Raw genomic sequence first — 18,839 nt, 5'->3', positions numbered from 1 at the left:
AAACAATGTCCTATCCCTGCAACGACACCAAAAAGCTGAAAGCACGGCTGGCACTACTGCAATCGGCAATGCTGAAGCCAAAACGGGGTTCAGCCGGATGGACACAATCTGTACAAGGTGAGGAAGAGTCCAACAGTAAGTCACACATCAGATTTAATGGCAATAAATTTACTGTGAAAAGAACTAGCAGACTGGGCTGCAACTTGTATGGCAAATCGTTGTCAACCACAGGTTGGCGACACCAAAAATCTACGAAAACCACTCTGTGAGACTCAACTGGCTAATGGAATTTACAACAGAGCGTGTGCGCGGAGTTTGTTATTATTTGTAAGTTGTGCGTTACACATCCTGTACGTCAGAAAAATTTATAATAAATGTATGTACATGTACAGATGTATGTGTGTGTGTACATGTACTGTGTACATACATATATACACACACACAGACATTTCAATTCACCACCGGACTGAACTCTGCCGCCTCAAGCTTAACTTCTCTGAGCTCTGGTTCCCAATCTGTAAACGCACGAAAACCACTTCCCATCGACCTTCAAGGTCAAAAAGAAACTGTATAAACTATAAAGTTGTTACCAATATCCTAATTCTTCCCACCCTGAAGTGGCTGATTTTCAAATACCTGTGCCCAAACAACTTTCCCCTTGTCTTTTGGCTTTCAAGCCACTGTCTTCTTGTCTTCAACCTCTCTATTGTCACCAGGAGAAGTCCAAGGAACAAGGGCCTGTGGAGCTGAAAACCGCTCTGTCCCCAGCTGTCCCCAGCCCCGCCTAAGCAGGGAGGGGTGGGCTCTGGGGGGGCCTGGCACCCTCTCTGAGGCTAGTTCACACCTCCCTGCAACACTGGCAAGGCTCCCAAGCCCCCAGCTCCAGAAACCTATTTTCCCATCTACCCGCTGACATAATTCCACAGGAATCCTCCTGTGCAACTCCAAGCACTTCCTATAGAACTAATTTTAAACCATAATTAAATCCTATCCTTTCAGAACACATGACACATCTTTCTTCACGTACTAGAATCAATTAAAACTTACCAGGGAAGAAGTCAATCCTATATTAAGACTTCCTTCTGCCTTTCTGAAGCCCCAGTTTTCAAGCATCATTAAAAAGAGAGCAAGATTTGACACAACTGGCTGACCGACATCAGTGAGACTGCTGATTTCAAAGGTTAACATCAGTCCCTTAGATTTTCACTGCCAAACAGCAGACATTCCGGGGACAACAGCTGTGTGGCACAAAGGCTCCACTCACAGGCTCAGCCGCAGACGAGGGCTGCTTTCTCTCACAACACGCCAGCTGTGACATGCGGCACATAAGGACAGGGTGCCACTACCCCTGCTGCCCATTTCCTCTTCTGTAACAGAAATAGGGTCAACCACATTTTGTTCCTACTAGAGTCACCTCGCCCCTATGCTTTAAATTTTTTAAATATATATGACACTGAGAATAGGAAACATGTTAAAACGTACCAACAGATTTGGGGGAAATCATCATATGCTACAATGAAAAGGACACCGCCGTTTTGTCTGAATCCCATGCTACCCCAGCTAGCACACAGCAATACTGGGACCCACCCTGTCACCTCACAGGGTTATTCTATAATATTCCAAACGTACTATGCATCTTAAGAAACTTTTCAGCAATGATTCAGTCCACCTTTAAAACTCATAGGAACTATGACTACAGTCCTTTATTTCAGAATTTGGTGATTATGACCAGTTAATGGAATTGATCATCAAATAACAGATAATTCTGAAGTACCTTCTTTTTGCAAGGTGCTGGGAACAAAAGAATTATGACACCTTAAGGGGCTCACAATCTAGGGAAGATACACACACACACACACACACACACACACACACACAGTGGGGGGTCTTAGTGCTGGACAGTGTGCCAATGAGGAAATGCCCCCAAAGTTTGCAAAATAAGGGCACCACTTTGAGGTGAGATGCTCAGGAACAACTTCGCAGGAGAATGCAATATACACCCAGCTTACCAAGGAGGAGAGAGGAATCACTGATCACCTGCACCAGGGTATAACACAGCAAGCCCATTAACGTATCACTACTGTCACCACTGGTCGCCCTTTCCTGGTTATTCTCCATCTGTCCCATCTGTCCCTCCCTCCCCAACCCCCAATCTGTTCTTTAATCTTCCCTGCACACCGTGCCACCCTGGCTCCCTACAGAAGGTTGGGGGTCAGGAGGAGAGCGAGGTAGTAGTATTTCTTCCCCAAAGTGGCTCGTGCTGGTGGCCCTCTTATGTGCGCCAGCTCAGCCCTAGGCATGGTATCGGCTCCCCTTCTGTTGCCAGACAGTGCATACCTGACCACCCATACCTGGACCATGATGAGGGAATCCAACTTCCTTCCTTTTCCACAGGGCCCTCCAAATCATCCCTGTCCTTCCACCCCCACCCCCATAAGCTTCTCTAACCCATTTCCATAAAAGCACCCCTCCTGAGCCTTGGTTAGAACATCTGAAAACGCCCCAACCCCAGCGTGTCCGCAGACATGGCAGAAAGCACTCTTCACACCTCCTGCCAGGGCCCCCAGACCTGACCATGTACCTTTAAAGTCCCCCTAGGAGAAGGGATATTTAGGGAAATAAGTTATATGACTTCCCGACCGCCATGCAGCACACTGTACCATTCAGCCTGGTGGAGAGACAGAAACCAGGAGGGTCCTAAGAGGATAAAAAGAGAATAAAAAGCAAGGAGCTATCCAGCTTTGACCAAAATTTAGGAATCAGCCTAAAAAACTACAGCTATTAAGTAGGTTAAAGGCAGAGTCATCAAGACAGCAGCAGCATGCCACCCTTGGGAGAGGCAGGGTGGATGGGGTCAGACAGCGCTGGGCCATGACTCACAGCAGCCTGCACAACAGGGAGGGCAAGGCGGGGACAGCGATGTTTGTCACAGTGGCCTGGAGCCCAGGGTGACTGCAGAGGCACAGCAGCATTTGCAGGGAGCACACAATGTGGCCCAGACCGTGCTGTGGCCTGGCCCTCGAGGCCTGGCAGCGTGGACGCTGCAAAGCTGGTGGCATGTGGGAGGACTTGGCCAGCCCCACCTCTAGCTGGAATTCCTGGAGACACATAGTGCTGGAGACAGAGTCCCAACCTCCACGCCAAGGAGAAGGGCCAAAGTTGGCAGCCAGTCCTGCACGAGTGTGAGCTCCAAATTGGCATCGAGCACAGCAAGAGGCCACCGCTCATCCACACCCCTTCAGACGCCAGGACGCAGGGGCTGAGACGCTCAGACAACCCCACGACAACTGTCCTACACGCTCCTTTGTGTTCTCCCTGGGGATTTGGCTGACTGCTGGGGTGAACGCATGGAACTAGGGAAAGGGGATGGGGTACTTGTTGACCACTGCAGGGGCGCAGGGGGAGGTTGCGAGACCCACCCAGCAGGAAGTGGCCATCACGAGTGGGCAGGAGGTCAGTGGGATGGACACTAAGAATGGGGACAAAGCAGCAGTGACTGGCCCAGCAGCTCCTGCGAGAAGATGCTGCTCTAGGGAAAGGCTCTGAGGGAAGCCATGACCCACGTGGTTCCTTCTACTGATGACCACAGGTCCACAGGGTTGGAAAAGATCCTCAGAGGTTACCAGCTCAACTTCCTCCCCAACACGGAGATCCCTTCCTCAAAATCCCAGACAGGTGGCCCTCCTGACCCCACCCACGGCCTGCTCTGAGCCAACCTGTTCCCCAATGTCCCTACCATGGGCCCCCAATCTGGCATCCTGGTGTCACCCAAACAAGCCTATCCCCATCCAACAGACTGCCCATGCATGTCTGTGAGCCATGTGAGGAAGCGAAAAGGACGTGGGCTTTGGAGCCAGACAGCCTGGGGTCTGAATCTCTGCTCTGCCACTTACCCATTTTGGCAAATTAAATTATTCAATCTCTTTGAGCCTTGGTTTATTCATCAATGAAACAGAGCAGGGGTTAACAAATTCTGGCCCACAGGCTAAATCCAGCCCACTGCCTGTTTTTATTGGAACACGGCCCACCCACGCAGGCACATGCTGCACTGTCTGTGGCTGCCATAGAGCTGCAGCAGTGCAGCTGAGCTGCTGCAACAGGAACCATGCAGCCCACAAACTGAAAACATGCACCGTCTTTACAGAAAAGTTTGCCAAGCCCTGAAATAGAGGGTCCCCATGAGGGGTTGGTCTGAGGTATTAGATGCAGTAATATTTGCAAAAAAGTGCACAAGGTGCCTGACTGTACAGGTAAATAACATACCTGTGGTATTATACCTGAGGTAATGGGGTTCCTTGATTTTTGCCTTCTTTGAACTTCCTCAAGTCTGTTGGTGTCTCACCCAGAACTGAACAAGTTCATGTCCCAGATCATGGCCGGTTAGCTCAGTTGGTTAGGCATGGTGCTGATAATGCTAAGGTTTGATACTTGCATGAGCCAGCCACGAAAAAAAAAAAAAAAATCATGTCCCAGAGGGACCAACACCTCCCTTATGTGGATGTATTTTCTTTTCAATGCAGTCACAAATCTGTCAGTTCCCCAGACATTTGTGATTTTACCAAAGCTCGGTGCAACAGCAGAAAACAAGACACAGACCTGGACCACAGGAGCTTCCAGGCTTATGGCAGAGAATGACACTGAAAGTAATTATACAACTAGATATGCCATTCCAGTGGTGATAAGTGTGGAGAAGGAAAAGCAATTCAATGTGTTAGCTATCACACCCAGCGAGTGTCGTCCGAAAGTGACCAGCAGATCCTCCAGGCTTACTCACTGTCAGTTGCAGCCCAGACCTCTAGGACACAGCAGACCCCAGCACTCCTGGGACAGCCCACACAAGCCAGAGTGAAACAGCATCTGCCATGGACCTCACACTTGACAGCACCTGCCAGCCTATTCTCTTCTCTCCCCAGCTCTGGATACCCAAGGTCAATATGTTCTTTCAGCTCAGTCCACAGGAAGCTCGAGGGTGTTTTCCTGGCCCACTGGGTACAGGCTCCTCCTTTCCTACACCTGTTCCAGCTCCCTAAAGCCATCAGTCAAGGCTTAGCTGTCTTTATCCTATAGCCCAGTGGTTCTCAATAGAGACAGGGAGGATTTGTCCCCCAAGAGACATTCAGCAATGTCTGGAGACATTCTTGGTTGTCACAACTGGAGGATGGGAAACTGCCACTGGCATCCAGTAGGCAGAGGCCACGGACACTGCTAAACATTCTACAATGCACAGGACAGTCTCCACAACAGAGCATGTTCCAGACCATGCTGTCACTACTGCCAAGGCTGGGAATCTGGTTTAGAGGAAAAAAAGAAAGGAAACATGTATTGCTGAGTTAGCACTGTGCTAAATATTTTAAACTTCTTTAAACTTCCCTTCCAAAGGCAGTGACAGAGGAACAGGTCACAACATGAGCTGTACCTGCCACCACCCAATTTCCAGACATGGCTTAGGAGTCTGGGAATCCATCTGTTGCCTCTGCCATTTTTAACACATAATCCAAGACCAATGGTCTTTCTGAACCTCGGTTTTCTCATCTGTAAAGTGTGTATTATAATCCCTCCCTCCAGCTACTGGTCTGGCGTGTGTTCCTAGGAAATCTTAGTTTCTTTGTCTCCTTCCTCCGTGTCTGATTTCCAGTTTCCTCCAGGGAGTATATGGGTAGAGACACACTTACAGACTCACTCCCGTACCCGCCTGCTTACATGTTCATGTCCCGCACAAGAATCTGAATGAATGAATGATTTTTTTGCCTGAACTCCAAAAAACCATTTTTCCATGCTTTATCTCACATCTTAATTAGGCTTTCTATTATTGTTGGTTGTATAAAAGTCCATATACCCTACCTGATTAGAAGCTTGTTGAGATGAAGGGTCCTGTCAATACCACAGCAAGCACCACAGTATTCAGATGGTCAAACAGCCCTCGAGGAGTGAATGGACAGTGGATAAATATTATGATTCAAATGATAATTTTGTTTAACAGTCATTTATGTTGCCTTTTACTAGATTTGTATTTTCACTCCTTGGTATTTTATCTGGACTCACCTTATAGACCCAATTTTCAGGCATTTTCCTTTGCAAATGTGTGAGAGTTTGTTTTATAAATGAAAGCTGTCATCCCAATGAGCACAAAGAATAAGGAAGAATCTTTTAAAGCAGCCGCTCGTTCAGCAGCCATGTTCCTTGAACAAACCAGACCCCACTCCAGGAGAACAAGGACAGGCACTCAAACGTGCAAGTGGGCATTACCCACCGCAGCTGGCAGAGCCTTGCCATTGAGTAAATCCTAACAATTCAGCCTTTCAGCCACCAACCTAATAGGCTTTTCTTGGCACAGACAATTCTGACTTGGCAAAACACTCATTTTCACATCTTAAATCAGTATGTGACAGAAATGAATGGAGCCTCGGGGTCTTACATTCTGAGTAAGCTCATCTTGGTCAGGAATGCAGGTTCCTATGCTCATTTGAGACTCTTTTCTCCATAATGATCCATAACAAAAATCAATTATTTGTTTTCCTAATCAAATTTCTAGTGTCTTATTTGGCTGCTCAAGCCAGTTTTTAATTCTAAAAGCAAGCTAGAAGAATGAAATCTACCTTGCAGGAACTTAAGCACGATGTATTAAAACGTGAATTTACGTGCTGACATGGTCTCGGGTTCCCAATAATGCCAGGATGGCTATCTCCCAAAGCATTTCTGAGCAATTCTCTACTGAACAGCTAATTCCTCCTGGCTCAGGTGTAGCTTTCAGTTGTCCTTGCTTCCATGAATGCATCTCTTCCCATCTCAATAGATCCTCCTTAACATGAAGCGTCTCCCTCCTGTTTCCCATGGTGTCTGGGTGGCATCCCTTTGAGCTCTGCTTCTAGCAGCCCACTTTCAATCACACAGCTAAATTCCCAGTTAATATGTTTCTTGGGAACTCTAAGAATAATCCAGCACACTATCAGGTGGATTCACTGAGGGAGCCTAGCGCATAAACTGAGTCTTGGGTCAGAGGTAGGACCCGGGAATATAGACGCAGAAGCATGTTATACAGTCTCTCTCTGTCTCGTTAAACAGCCACCAGTTCTCCAGCACTTACCATGTGCCTGAAGCTGAGCCAGGCACTTTACACATATCACGTACATCCTCACGACAACTTTAGGAGGTAGGCAGGATGATTATCCCCATTTCATAGATGAGAAAACTGAGTCTCATGGAAGTCAAGTGACTTTCCCAGGGTAACAGCTAGTGTGTTGTGCAGTGAGGGATTGGGTCCAAAGCCCTGAGCCATTATGGATACGTACCCTTATAAAGGCATGTACCAAATGAACAAGGCCTACCGTACACTTAGCTTAATCCCAGCCAAACACAAGACACAAAAAGCCATGTTCTCTACCCTCAGAAATCTCCCAATCTGTAGGGGAGCCAAGAATCATATGCATAAGCCAAATGTAAAAGAATACAAGTTGGCCGGTCATCTAATGCAGACTGATAAGGGATGGGAGCCTTCCTGGTAGAGCAGCCGTGGTCACTCCCTGCAGAAGCTGCGGGGCAAAACCAGTACGGTCATTTCATATTTGCATTTGCTTCTTATTATTCAGGTTATATCTCTCTCTGATGTAGAAAATTTTTAAAAATTGTCTGCATTAAAGAGAATGTTGTTCCTGAAGATGAGGCCTACAAAGGACAGCCCATATTAATTAGTATTATTCTTAAAACAGGATAAAGTCATCCAATGCCCGAATCACATTTACCAAAACCGAGGGACTTCATGCTTCTCCATATACCAGGCTTACAGTCCCCTGGGCAGCACTGTATCTGCCAAGCATTCTTATCTCTTTGCACCAAAGGAGGGTGGGGTGGAAAGCACAGACAGATAAAATTTCATCCTGGAAAATTTTCCGCTTGTGCTAACTCACTTCCTCTCTGAAACAACTGACTCAGATGCCTGAAGCTCCACGTGAGATGGAATACATGAGGGAGCTTGGAGCAGACCCTTATCAGCTCTAATGGGAGATGCAAACTCTCCCACCTATTCCACCTATGTGCAATGATGTCGTCCGTGAGAAAGCCAGGGGCAGCGGCTTCAGCCACCAGGCCTGGCCTTGGGCATGCTGGTGCCACTGCATTTCTGGAAGACAGAGGAGAGGAATCAACAGGAGAAAGGGGCTCCTCCACAGGCTGTAGAGAGGAAGCCAATGAAACCGTGATTCTCTGAAGTCAGAGGAGCTCCTGAGAACAAAATCGGGGGAAGTTTCTGGCACTGCAAACTGCAGTTCCCATGCTGATTGGAGAGTCTCTGAGTGGTGCAGATAACATTTTAGAAAAACATCTCTCTATATTCCCATGCCAGGTGCACAGCAGAAACTCCTTGCAGGCTCTGCTTTCAATTATACTGATTTATAGACCAAAGTTTTAAGGCAGCAAATAACTTTTTAGAGCTTTTTGGCTTACCAAATACCTAAGGACAGCATCTGCGACGTCAGCAGCAATCTGTTAAAAGTCATTCACAGGAGACATATACCTACAGCACCTAAAGCTCTGCTTTTGTAAAGTGAAACAGCTTGTAACTCCCAGTCTATTAAATATTACACTCAAAAGGTCGCAGGCTTTCATCATTTCCCAGAGACACACATTTCTGCTGCTTACCCACAAACTACAGATGGCAAAAAAACTAAGCTTCTCACAAAGAAGGCGAAATTATATTTTAAAAAACTTCTCAAAGGAGGGCAAAAACATCAGAACTGAATCAACACTAAACACTAACCTCTTTTCCCTTTTGTCCCAAAGTATCCCTCTGCCTCTCCTTGTGTCACCTAAGTCATTACCTACCTTCCCGCACATGCAGCCAGGTTGTAGGCAGATACACAGACAGGCAGCTCAGAGGAAAGAAAACCCAGTCCTTTTCATAATGAGACAAAAGACAGGCACTGATTACTTTATACTTCTTTTTCAACTGGAAAATTCTACACTGTGGGCCAGGCATGGGGGACTGTGATAAGGTCTCAAAACTTCTGGCAATCTTTTTAAGATAAAAAGAAAAGATTTACAAAGTAGAAAGCAATGAACTATAGACAGAACAATGGAAATTAGTTCATTCCTGTAGGTGCAAATTAATAATATCAACTGTACTTAAAATATTTAAAAACCAGCTCCCTTCATCACATATACCTAAATAAGAATAATCAGGCAGATTTGACAGAAAATAAAATGTCCTAAAAGAGAGTCCATACTCAGAGCCAAATGTCCCAGCCCAAAACCATCAAGCTGATGAATATAGCACCATCAATATAAACTTTTCACACACCAGAGATCAGCAGTTTACAAGCATTCATTGGTTCAAACATTACGCTCTTCATCCAAAATTGAACGTGTTCATTAAGTACAAAAAAATCAACGTTACCCCAAACTCCTTCCTCTCTTGACACCTCTGAATATACATTAGGTTATTGAATTACATTTCTCAAGCTCACAAGTAAACTGTCAACAGGTAGGATATAAGGAAAAAGCCCCATGATCATTTCTCTGAGGTAAAAAGCATCATACTTAAATGCCCACAGTGAGATCCGTAAGCCCCACTGTCACCTAAAAAAGCCAGAAGTGATAAACATGTGTCAGTGTGTCCCACACCTGTCAGGTACCTCCTGAGATTACTTACCATCACACGACTACTTTGTTTTGTTCTGGAGTGGGATATTTTTTCTCTGTAAAAGCCTGTCTAGCACATTAAACCTACAGCTGAGATACAACTACAGTTTTTGTTTTCCTTAGGAAAGACTAACTAGTCAGAGAGAGTTATTTCAAACCCGTTTTAGTTAGATGATGTAGAAAATCCGAATGCCAACATTTTTTCTCCACCGTCTCTGAACTGCACATTTAAAGGAACTCATTTAGATAAATAAATGAAAGAAAGAAAGATACAACAATCACAATAATACGTTGAACTTTCAAAAGGAGAGAACAGAACTGAGGTTACAGAGGTGGGAAAAGGGGAAGGAAAGGGGTAAAAGAGGAATTGATAAAGGGCCACAAAAATCTATTGCACTGTATCCTGTTGAATATACTAATTATCCTGTTTTGAGTATCACATATTGCAAACAGATAATGATATTCAACTCTGTATCCTACAGATATGTACAATCAATTATGTTTCAATAAAAAAAAATAAATAACTTCATCAGTGAAAAAAATTCATTTAGATTGTTCACAAAGCGATACACCAGATTTATTATAAACACTATACTTTCATATTATCTTCTTCAAGGCTGAGAAATGATGCATTCCATGTTGATAAATTACCTCAACAACCTAAAGCAAAACAATTAAATATTACCTCCCACATAAAGTCCGAAGCAATCACACTCCAGTTCTAGGCTAGCCAGACTAGTGCCACTTACTGAAACAGGAAACTGTTGGTCAAGTAGGAAGGAGGCCCGCGGGGCAGAGGCCAGACTCTTACACATTACATTGCTCAAAAGTTAAATAATAACCAAAGTGTTCTGTGAATTTTCTAAAAAGCTAAACTATTAACTCTGAGACTTGGGTAAAACTATGTCCCACACTAACACCACCGAAAACTTCAGGGCTCAAACCATCTGGAAAAGGAAGGAAGGTTCCAGTGTGTCGTCCAGGCCTGGAGGGTTCCAAGCTGCCTTTGGCTGGGCTTCACGTGAAAGCCTGCAGTGATGTGGTTATTATCGGCTCGTCACCATCCTCTCCAAAGCACATGCTGAAACGGACTGGCATGGAATGGCTGCCCACCTCACCTCTCTTAACTACCAACTGCATTTGGCTTTCAATAAAGGGAAATTAACAAACCATAAGGAGTGCAGATCATGGAAGAGGCCTGGCCCAGGTTCTGGGTCTGTCTCTTGCCACCTACTAACCAGCTGCCTCAAGCCATCTGACCTGTGTAAACACCACCTGGACAAAGCACAAAGGGAGGCCGAGCGGATCACTCAGGCTTCCTCCAGGTCCGGGTGCCTGAGGTCTCTGGGTTGTTCTTCACAAGGAAGCCACTCCCCTCTTGTCAGGGGGCAGCTTCCTTTGTCTCATGATAGGAAGTCAATTTCTACTAAAATCATGTTTTATTTCACTTGTACATGACACTTGGTTAGGTGAGGTGCACACAGCAGTAGACTAGAATTAAAGTTCCTAACACATTTCCCTGCTGAGTCAGGCAACACCACCTTGACCTTGTCGGTCACAGGGCTTAGACCCTGTCTCCTCCAGCCCCCACACCATCTCAGCAGGTATGTGGCAGCAAGCCTTGGTGCCTCCCACCTACTCCACCCACTTACCCTCCTAACCCGACCCTACCTGGAAGGAACTGGCCTGTGCCTCAAAGCAGTTACAACTATGCTGGAAGAGGACAAACTGGAAGACACAGTGTCGCCTCTCCTGCTATAACGCCTGTATACAATGACTGGAGTTAATCTGAGCACCCATCTCTGTAAGTTTAAGGTGTGTATTTCAGGGCTTTGCAAGGGCATGCCAGTGTTACGTGGCCTTCAGGTTCCTAAACGGCCGGGTGAGACACAAGCCTGGGTAAAAGGGTATGGGGGCCCACTAAGTCAGCTGCAGTGTTCTCTGGCTTTCGCATTAGTAAACACCTCCACCACGATCATTCCTGGCCTTCTTGAATCTAAATGATGTCTGCCCAGGAAGTCCCAAACAACCACACACGGGAAGGCAAGCATCCAAGCATACTTGCACTTACTACCACCATCACCAGGTGCCCCCTTCACATTCTGGAAGACTATCATTAGACCTTCCTAAAATGTACAGGTTTTTAAAATCACTAACTGTCACCTCTTATATGAGTATGTATTTGAATTTTATCTCTCTTAAAACTTTGCAGCCTTTCCTATCAGAGGAAACATCTGAGGGCATTCCAAGTCAGAAATGTGAAGAGAAAAATCACATTCAGCACAGTCCTCCAAGAATGATCTCCCTAGACAACCCATCTGTGGCCTGTGAGTCCCACCTCCAAAGAGAAAACATGCCAGAAAGTCTCCCCCTCTAGCCACACAGGATTGTCAGTATCCTTAGTACTAACTCCCGCGACCCACAGCAAATCAGCTGACAGATGTTCTTAGACTATTTGGACTCATGGCAATTTCTTACTTCAATGAAAATGCCTGTGGATTTTATGTCAAAAGGGGAATGTTTTAAATTTGAATTATTAGCTTCCAATGATCATCCAAACCAATGTAAAATATTTAATGCTCTACTTCATTTGTTCTGTGTAAAACTGATCTCGTGCTTGGAAACTCTGGCTGCTGTGCTCTTTACGTGCAGCCACAGAGAACGCAAACGCCAACGCAGAGCTTTATTTGTATGAGCTGCTGACTTTACATCCTCAGTGCTCATCTCCACCATGTTCACCATTCATTGAGGACCTAATGTTTACATTTTTTCAAGGTGCTTTACATATAATCACCCATTCAGCCAATCTGCATATGTTTACTGAGCAGCTACTAAGTGTCAAGCATCTAATTAGGTATTAAAAATAAGAAATGATGAGCAAGTCCAAGGTTGGTCATGGCCCTGTGGGGAAAGCAGATAATCAAATAAGCAATTATTAGGCAATGTGGTAAACACTGTGACGGGGAAAAGGAAAATAAGTTATTAAAAATGACATATCAGGCAGTGTCAGATGTTTAGAGCTACTGTTCAATTCTCACAACACCCTCCAAAGGTAGGTGTCTTTCCACTTTCCAAATGAATGTACTGAGTCTATTCCACACCACACACTGCCACTCTAACAGCATCAGCATCTGCAGCATCATTTGCATTTTAAATCCACATTCTTGTCTCGATATTGCACCAGCCGATCTGCATTAGCTCTATCAGGCATTGATCAAACATTTGCCCAGTATTCTACAGCACAATGCACACCCCAGGGAGAAAGGACCACAGCTACACCCAACCACAGAGCACACCCCGAAGGAAGTTGCAAGCTAACTACAAGCAGCAACACGAGGCTAAGAATAATATAAAACAGGGATGGAACATGTCACTGGGCAATCTGTGGTCATGGGCCAGCGGAGTGTCTCAGACAAGATTTGAAAGGATTTATTAAGGAAGTGGAACTCAGGTCTTAAGATCATGTAAGGTCAGATAGTGGAATAGGAAATAAGGTCAGTCCTCAGGAAAGCAGTGTACAGGGAGGTGCCCCGGAGGCTCACAGGTTAAGCTGAACCACGCCCAAGGGTGTAACCAGAGCCTGATGGTGGTGTGAGCCAGCCTGCAGCTGCCGGAGGTGCCAACTGATAAGAGATACTGGGTCATCCTGGGGCATTAAAACAACCCAGTGTAACAGCAGATGGAGAAAACTACACGTATAAGAACTCCTCTCAGAGACAACCGCATGTGACAGAAGCAGTTCTTTGACCCTAGGAAGGTTCTTCCTAGGGTCAAAATCGAAGATCACCAGTCTTATAAAGATGACAGTTCCATTTACTGCAGGAACTTGTTTCTGCTTTGAGGCCAGAGATGCATTATTCAGAATCATAGTGGAGAGGCCAGATGCTGTCAGCAACAGGTCTCCCCCATGACCCTTTCCGCACAGGGCGTCCCTTCCCAAAGTTGGTAAACAGATACTTCAAGAATATTAAGATGCAGGTCAAGTTGTTAGCTAGCCTGGAACACCCACATGTCTTGGCCAGTCCTACGGGTAATATCTATATTTGTTTAACTCTTTACTGCTGATAAAATACTTTTACATGTGTTGGTTTACTCGATTTTCACAACAGCCAAGAAATAAGCACTAGGCCCCTCATTTTATAGATGAAGATCCTGAGGGTCAGAGTGGGTAAGTGACCTGTCCAAGACTATAAACCTAGTAAAGTTGCAGAACTGGGTTTGGGACCAGGATATCTGTCCAGTGGTCCCTCTGCTCTATCACTGCTGCGATAAAAGTTCTCGACAGTGGACTGAGAGCTTTTACAGAGGTCTTAGGTTTATACACACAGACACAGACACAGACACACACACACACACACACACACACACGCACACACACACATACACACACACTCCTAAAAGTAAAACAATAACAACACTGTATTCTACTTTTTTAAAAACCCATCTCCACACCTCTAGCTGTGGACTTTGTCTCAATACACTTGTAAGGCAAGCGAGAAGCTATTATTTACGTAACTGCTAAAAACGTGTGGGTAAGTCTTAAATCCTAGATGTTGGTCTGCTTACAACTCACTGCTTAGAAGCTTATAACTAACTGCTTAGAACAGTCCTACATTTGTGCCAAATATCTGCCCATTTCCATTTCTGTCACTAAACTCCTGCCTCTACTCTCAATGACACATGACACCATATAAGCAGCATCTTTCTTACACATCCACCTTACATCAGGACTTGTTTTGGGGAACTGGCTTTATTTCTAAGACAGATAAAAATCACAGGATTTGAAAAACCTTCAAAAAAATCAACCATTTGCCCCATTTTTTGGGCAAAAACAATAGCAGCTATACAAGATAGATGGATATGTATATTTTATTTTTAAAAAATTCCCAACTCCCAATTTTTCACAGAACTTCTTTCAAATTCCTAGGTCACATAAATTATTTAACAAACAATTTGTCAATTAGTCTTGCACAGTGGGAAGAAAGTTATACACAGAAATGCAGACAAAGCCAAAATCAAAGCGAGATGCTAGTGACAAATGAGCAATCCACCTCCCTTGTCATCACGCCCACGAGGTTCGATCACAAACTCCCCTTGCCAGCCAGAGGGAGGCCTTGTGTTCTGTCTTTCTCATATAACATGATTCTACCCAAAGATCCTAATGAAAATAAGGTCAATACGGTTAATCCAAAACACTCATCTCACCTAATTTTAACCTATCTCCTTAAAACAGAATTTATATAATCGGACCATACTACACAAATAGAACTGAAATATATTTTTTCCTATTTTTTATAGTCCCAAAGGAAAACTCTATATACCACTCATCTTGCTGAAAACCGCAGGAATAAAGTGATTTAATTCCACTTAAACCAAATATTTCAACCACACACTCAAACCTTAATCTTAAACATACCCATGAAATGTGATTTTTCAAGAGCTTTTCTCCTTATCGACTCACTGAATCTCCAATATTTAACAAGCTCCTCCTAAGAACAGGCTCCCACCGTGCTTTGAGTGAATGCTGTTGGCTCAGTTGCTTAGAGCGAGGTGTTACAACACCACGGTCAGGTGTTCGGATCCCAGTACTGGCCAGCCGCCAAACCAAAACAAAACAAAACTCTGTTACAGCAACTTTATAAAAATTCTGCACTATCATTTGAGGTCTTAAAAAATTTTAGTTACGCTCAGCTTTCACAATTCTCATTCTAATGTACGATGTGGGTGTTTTTTAATTTCCTTTTCATGAGAAAGTAAGCTTTGTGTCAGGACATTAGGTATGTATGGAGAAATACACATTTCAATACACATATAAGTAAATACAGACTTTTTTTGTTTGCTTAAAGATCCTTTTGCCTACTTCCCTCACAATTCAAATACACCACAAATTCCATAAACTGAAATTTAAATTTAGGTATGAAAATTGGGTTTTCTGCTAAAATAGACCAGAGCTCAACACTGTGGAATATCCAGAGGAAACAGAGATCAGCCCTTAGATGCTCCAAAGAAATCATTCTTTGTTTACCCAGAAACTGAAAGATTTTACACCAAAGAATCACAGCTCCTATAAGCAATGGAAGTATGCTCCGGATCCAGACAGCCACATTAGACCCTGGTTGATTTGTTAAAAATTTAACATTGTAAATGAAACCAAAGCAACCACCAACACCAAGTGAGTAATTAAATTCCTGGTTGGAAGAAGTTTCAAAATCCAAGCCCAACATCAACATCTGACAGGTCTCCACTTACCACCTACCAATACTTTCTTATGTTACACTGAAAATTTAGAAAGAAGTAAAATAGTATTAAGATTTTAAAAGCCTATTAATTAATCTGGACTCTGTTTAAACCACACATAAGAGCTAACTCCAGCTGCAATTACAATGTTAGCGTCTGCCTCCTTGTCTCAGAGCGGCGGAAGGTGACATGAGTTAGTGTGGCAACGACAACTAAACCTGCGCTTGTCCAGGGGTCCTGATCAATACACTCCGCATCCTAATCTAGCGCCGAACAGCTGCTCCTTTCCACCCCCAGCCCCTTGGATCAGGCGCTGTATTTCTGGTCCCCGGCCCTCCTGGGTAAGTAATTCTTTTCTCCATAACGTGCGCATCTCCTGGAGGGACAAGGGAGATATGCCTGACTCAAACCGCATCTGTCTACCGGCCCTGCCCCCGGGTTGCGCGTTCCCGCGACCCAACCGTGTGCGCGTCCGGCACCCCCTGTACCTGCCCAGTTCCTCGCCGGTGTCATAGTAATCATCCACGTTTTCCTGCCTGAACACGGTCATGATAAACTGTCACGCCTCACCGAAGCCCAGGGCACTTCGGCTCCGCTTCCCAGACCATCACCACCGCTCCTGCGCCTCCGTGGGCCCCTCATGCATCGGTCTCCAGTCCTTTAAAAAAAAAAAAAAAAAACTGGTAATAATAATAATAATAATAATAATAATAATAATAATAATAATAATAATAATAAAAGACAACCCCAAATGGAAGGCGACCTTCCGAGGGCTAAGACCCGCTTGCTGGAGACCAAGTCCTCGGAGCTGCCCGTCCCCGGAGATGTGGAGGACCCTTTGTGAAACCCGGGCCGAGGACGCCCCCAGCCCCGCAGCGCCCGCGTGCGCGGAGGTCCGGACACCACCGCACCCCAAGGCCCGCGCCCCCGAAATGCAGGGTGGTCTGCACGGGTCGGAACCGGCCCCGGAAGTGACTGGCCTCCCCGCCTCCCTCTTCTCTGCACACACGCCCACCCAGCTCCCCACCTCCGGGGGCGCCACGGAAGGATGAAGCCCTCGCCGGAGCTGCGCGCGCCTCGCTGTGAGCCTCAGTCTCCAGCCTGCGGCGGCGGTGACACCCCCGCGCCACCTCTCGGCTCTCGCACCTCCCCGGCCCCCGGGGCCACCCCCGCCCCTTCCCCGAGCCAGGCGGTCCCCAGAGGCACATTCCTGGCGACTCTCTCTCCGTTACCCGGCCGACCAGGCGCGCGGCCGCCCGGGGAAGCAGGGGAGGAAGGGAGCGGCCGACAGAGGCGCGGCCGCTCGCTTCGGGTCCCCGCGCCCCGACACAAAGCGCCCGGCCCGACCCGCGACACCTGTTTCGACCCGGCCCGCAGAGCTGGCGGCGCCTCCCGGCCGCGGTCCCGCTTGTCCCCCAAGCCAAGTTTACCCCTCCTTGGCCTTCCTCCGCTGCCCGGGGCGCGCCGCGGCCACGAAATCAAAAGCTGGCGGCGGGGCCCGGGGGGCGGGGGGGGACCGGGGAGCAGCGCGCGGCCACTCACCCGGGCGCCCGGGAGCTCCCCGGGTCCCTCCGGAGCGCTGTCGGAGGCCGACCATAGGCGCCAGCGTAGAAGACCAGCCGGGCGGTGGCGGGAGCGCAGCGAGGGGCAGAGCGGGGGGCGCGGCGCTCACGTGGCCGTCCTGGCGCCCGTTGCAGACCCCGCGGCCGCGACGGTCGCCGAGCCCCTCTGCGGAGGGAACAATGTCCCGGGCGTCGGCTGGCCGGGATCTCCCACTCCGGCTCCCGAGCAGCCTCCAGGCTCCTCGCCGCCTTCCGGGTGGAGGGCGGCCGGCAGGCGGCCAATGGGGACCCCGTGGGCGGGCGGGCTGGCGGCGCGGCCCACCCACCTCCGAGCTGCACGGCCCGCCTGCCTGCGCCTCTGCGCGGCGCTCGCGGCTCCTCCCCGCTCCGCGCTCCGCCGCACAAGTCCAAGCACACCCGCGCTCCACCGCACACGCCCGCGCGCTCCACCGCGCACACCCGCACACGCCCGCGCTCCACGGCGCACACCCGCACTCGCTCGCGCTCCGTCGCGCACACCCGCACACACCCGCGCACACCCGCACTCCACCGAGCAAACCCGCACACGCCCGCTCACGCCCGCACTCGCCCGCGCTCCACCGCACACACCCGCGCAAATCCGTACACGCCCGCGCTCCACCGCACACATCCGCGCATACCTGCGTTCCACCGCACAGGCCCGCGCTCCACCGCACACACCCGCACAAGCCCGCGCTCCACCGCACACGCCCGCGCTCCACCGCACACGCCCGCGCTCCACCGCGCACACCCGCGCAAATCCGCACACGCCCGCGCTCGCCCGCGCTCCACCGCACACACCCGCACACGCCCGCGCTCCACCGCGCACACCCGCGCAAATCCGCACACGTCCGCGCTCGCCCGCGCTCCACCGCACACACCCGCACTCGTTCGCGCTCCACCGCGCACGCCCACACACACCCGCGCACACCCGCACACGCCCACCCGCCCCACACCCACGCCGGCCGCCCCGCCTGGGATGCGTCGCCAAGCCGACCCCTTCGGCCGACCCCTTCGGCCGACTTCTCCCGCGGATGTGTGCGGGGCGCTCAGCGTTTGTCAGGCACGGGGCTCGGCCCGGGGCAATCACCCAGAAAACAGAACAGGGTTCTAAGACTCAGTACATTATGATGGAAAGTGCAAAATACAAATAAATAAGGAATAAATAAATAGAAGTGTGAAATAGTAAGAATGAAAAATATTTCGTGGATATATTGGTTACATGTTCAAATGATAGTATTTTGTACATATTTGGCGAAATAAAATATATTAAAATTAATTTCACCTGTTTCTTTTCCCTTTTTTAGCGGGGCCACTAGAAAATATAACAGGGCTTCGGTGCCTTGCATTGCATTTCTGAGGACTGTGCTCTTCCACACAAAGACCCCC

At 47.7% G+C, this 18,839-nt stretch overlaps 2 protein-coding genes across 2 annotated transcripts in view; one reads left to right on the top strand and one right to left on the bottom strand.

Annotated features, from left to right (window-relative positions):
• The window catches only part of DAPK1 (death associated protein kinase 1), a 179,092-nt gene extending 161,790 nt beyond the window's left edge, over positions 1–17,302 (bottom strand). Inside the window, exons 1-2 of the mRNA XM_063080466.1 lie at positions 17,227–17,302; positions 16,359–16,528 (exon numbers count right to left, since the gene is read on the bottom strand). Coding sequence (XP_062936536.1) covers positions 16,359–16,420 — 62 coding nt within the window. The 5' untranslated portion in view covers positions 16,421–16,528; positions 17,227–17,302. The remainder of the gene's footprint in view (positions 1–16,358; positions 16,529–17,226) is intronic.
• Positions 16,919–18,564, top strand: LOC134364492 (serine/arginine repetitive matrix protein 1-like). Its single transcript, XM_063080402.1, has 2 exons — positions 16,919–17,496; positions 17,568–18,564. The coding sequence occupies exons 1-2, from the start codon at positions 16,919–16,921 to the stop codon at positions 18,562–18,564; spliced, it is 1,575 nt and encodes a 524-aa protein (XP_062936472.1).
• Positions 18,565–18,839: the final 275 nt, after the last annotated feature.

Source organism: Cynocephalus volans, chromosome 16 (assembly GCF_027409185.1).
Source record: "Cynocephalus volans isolate mCynVol1 chromosome 16, mCynVol1.pri, whole genome shotgun sequence".
Lineage (NCBI taxonomy): Eukaryota > Metazoa > Chordata > Mammalia > Dermoptera > Cynocephalidae > Cynocephalus > Cynocephalus volans.
The sequence above is the reverse complement of the archived record's forward strand: the minus strand, read 5'-3'. Positions and strand labels throughout refer to the sequence as shown.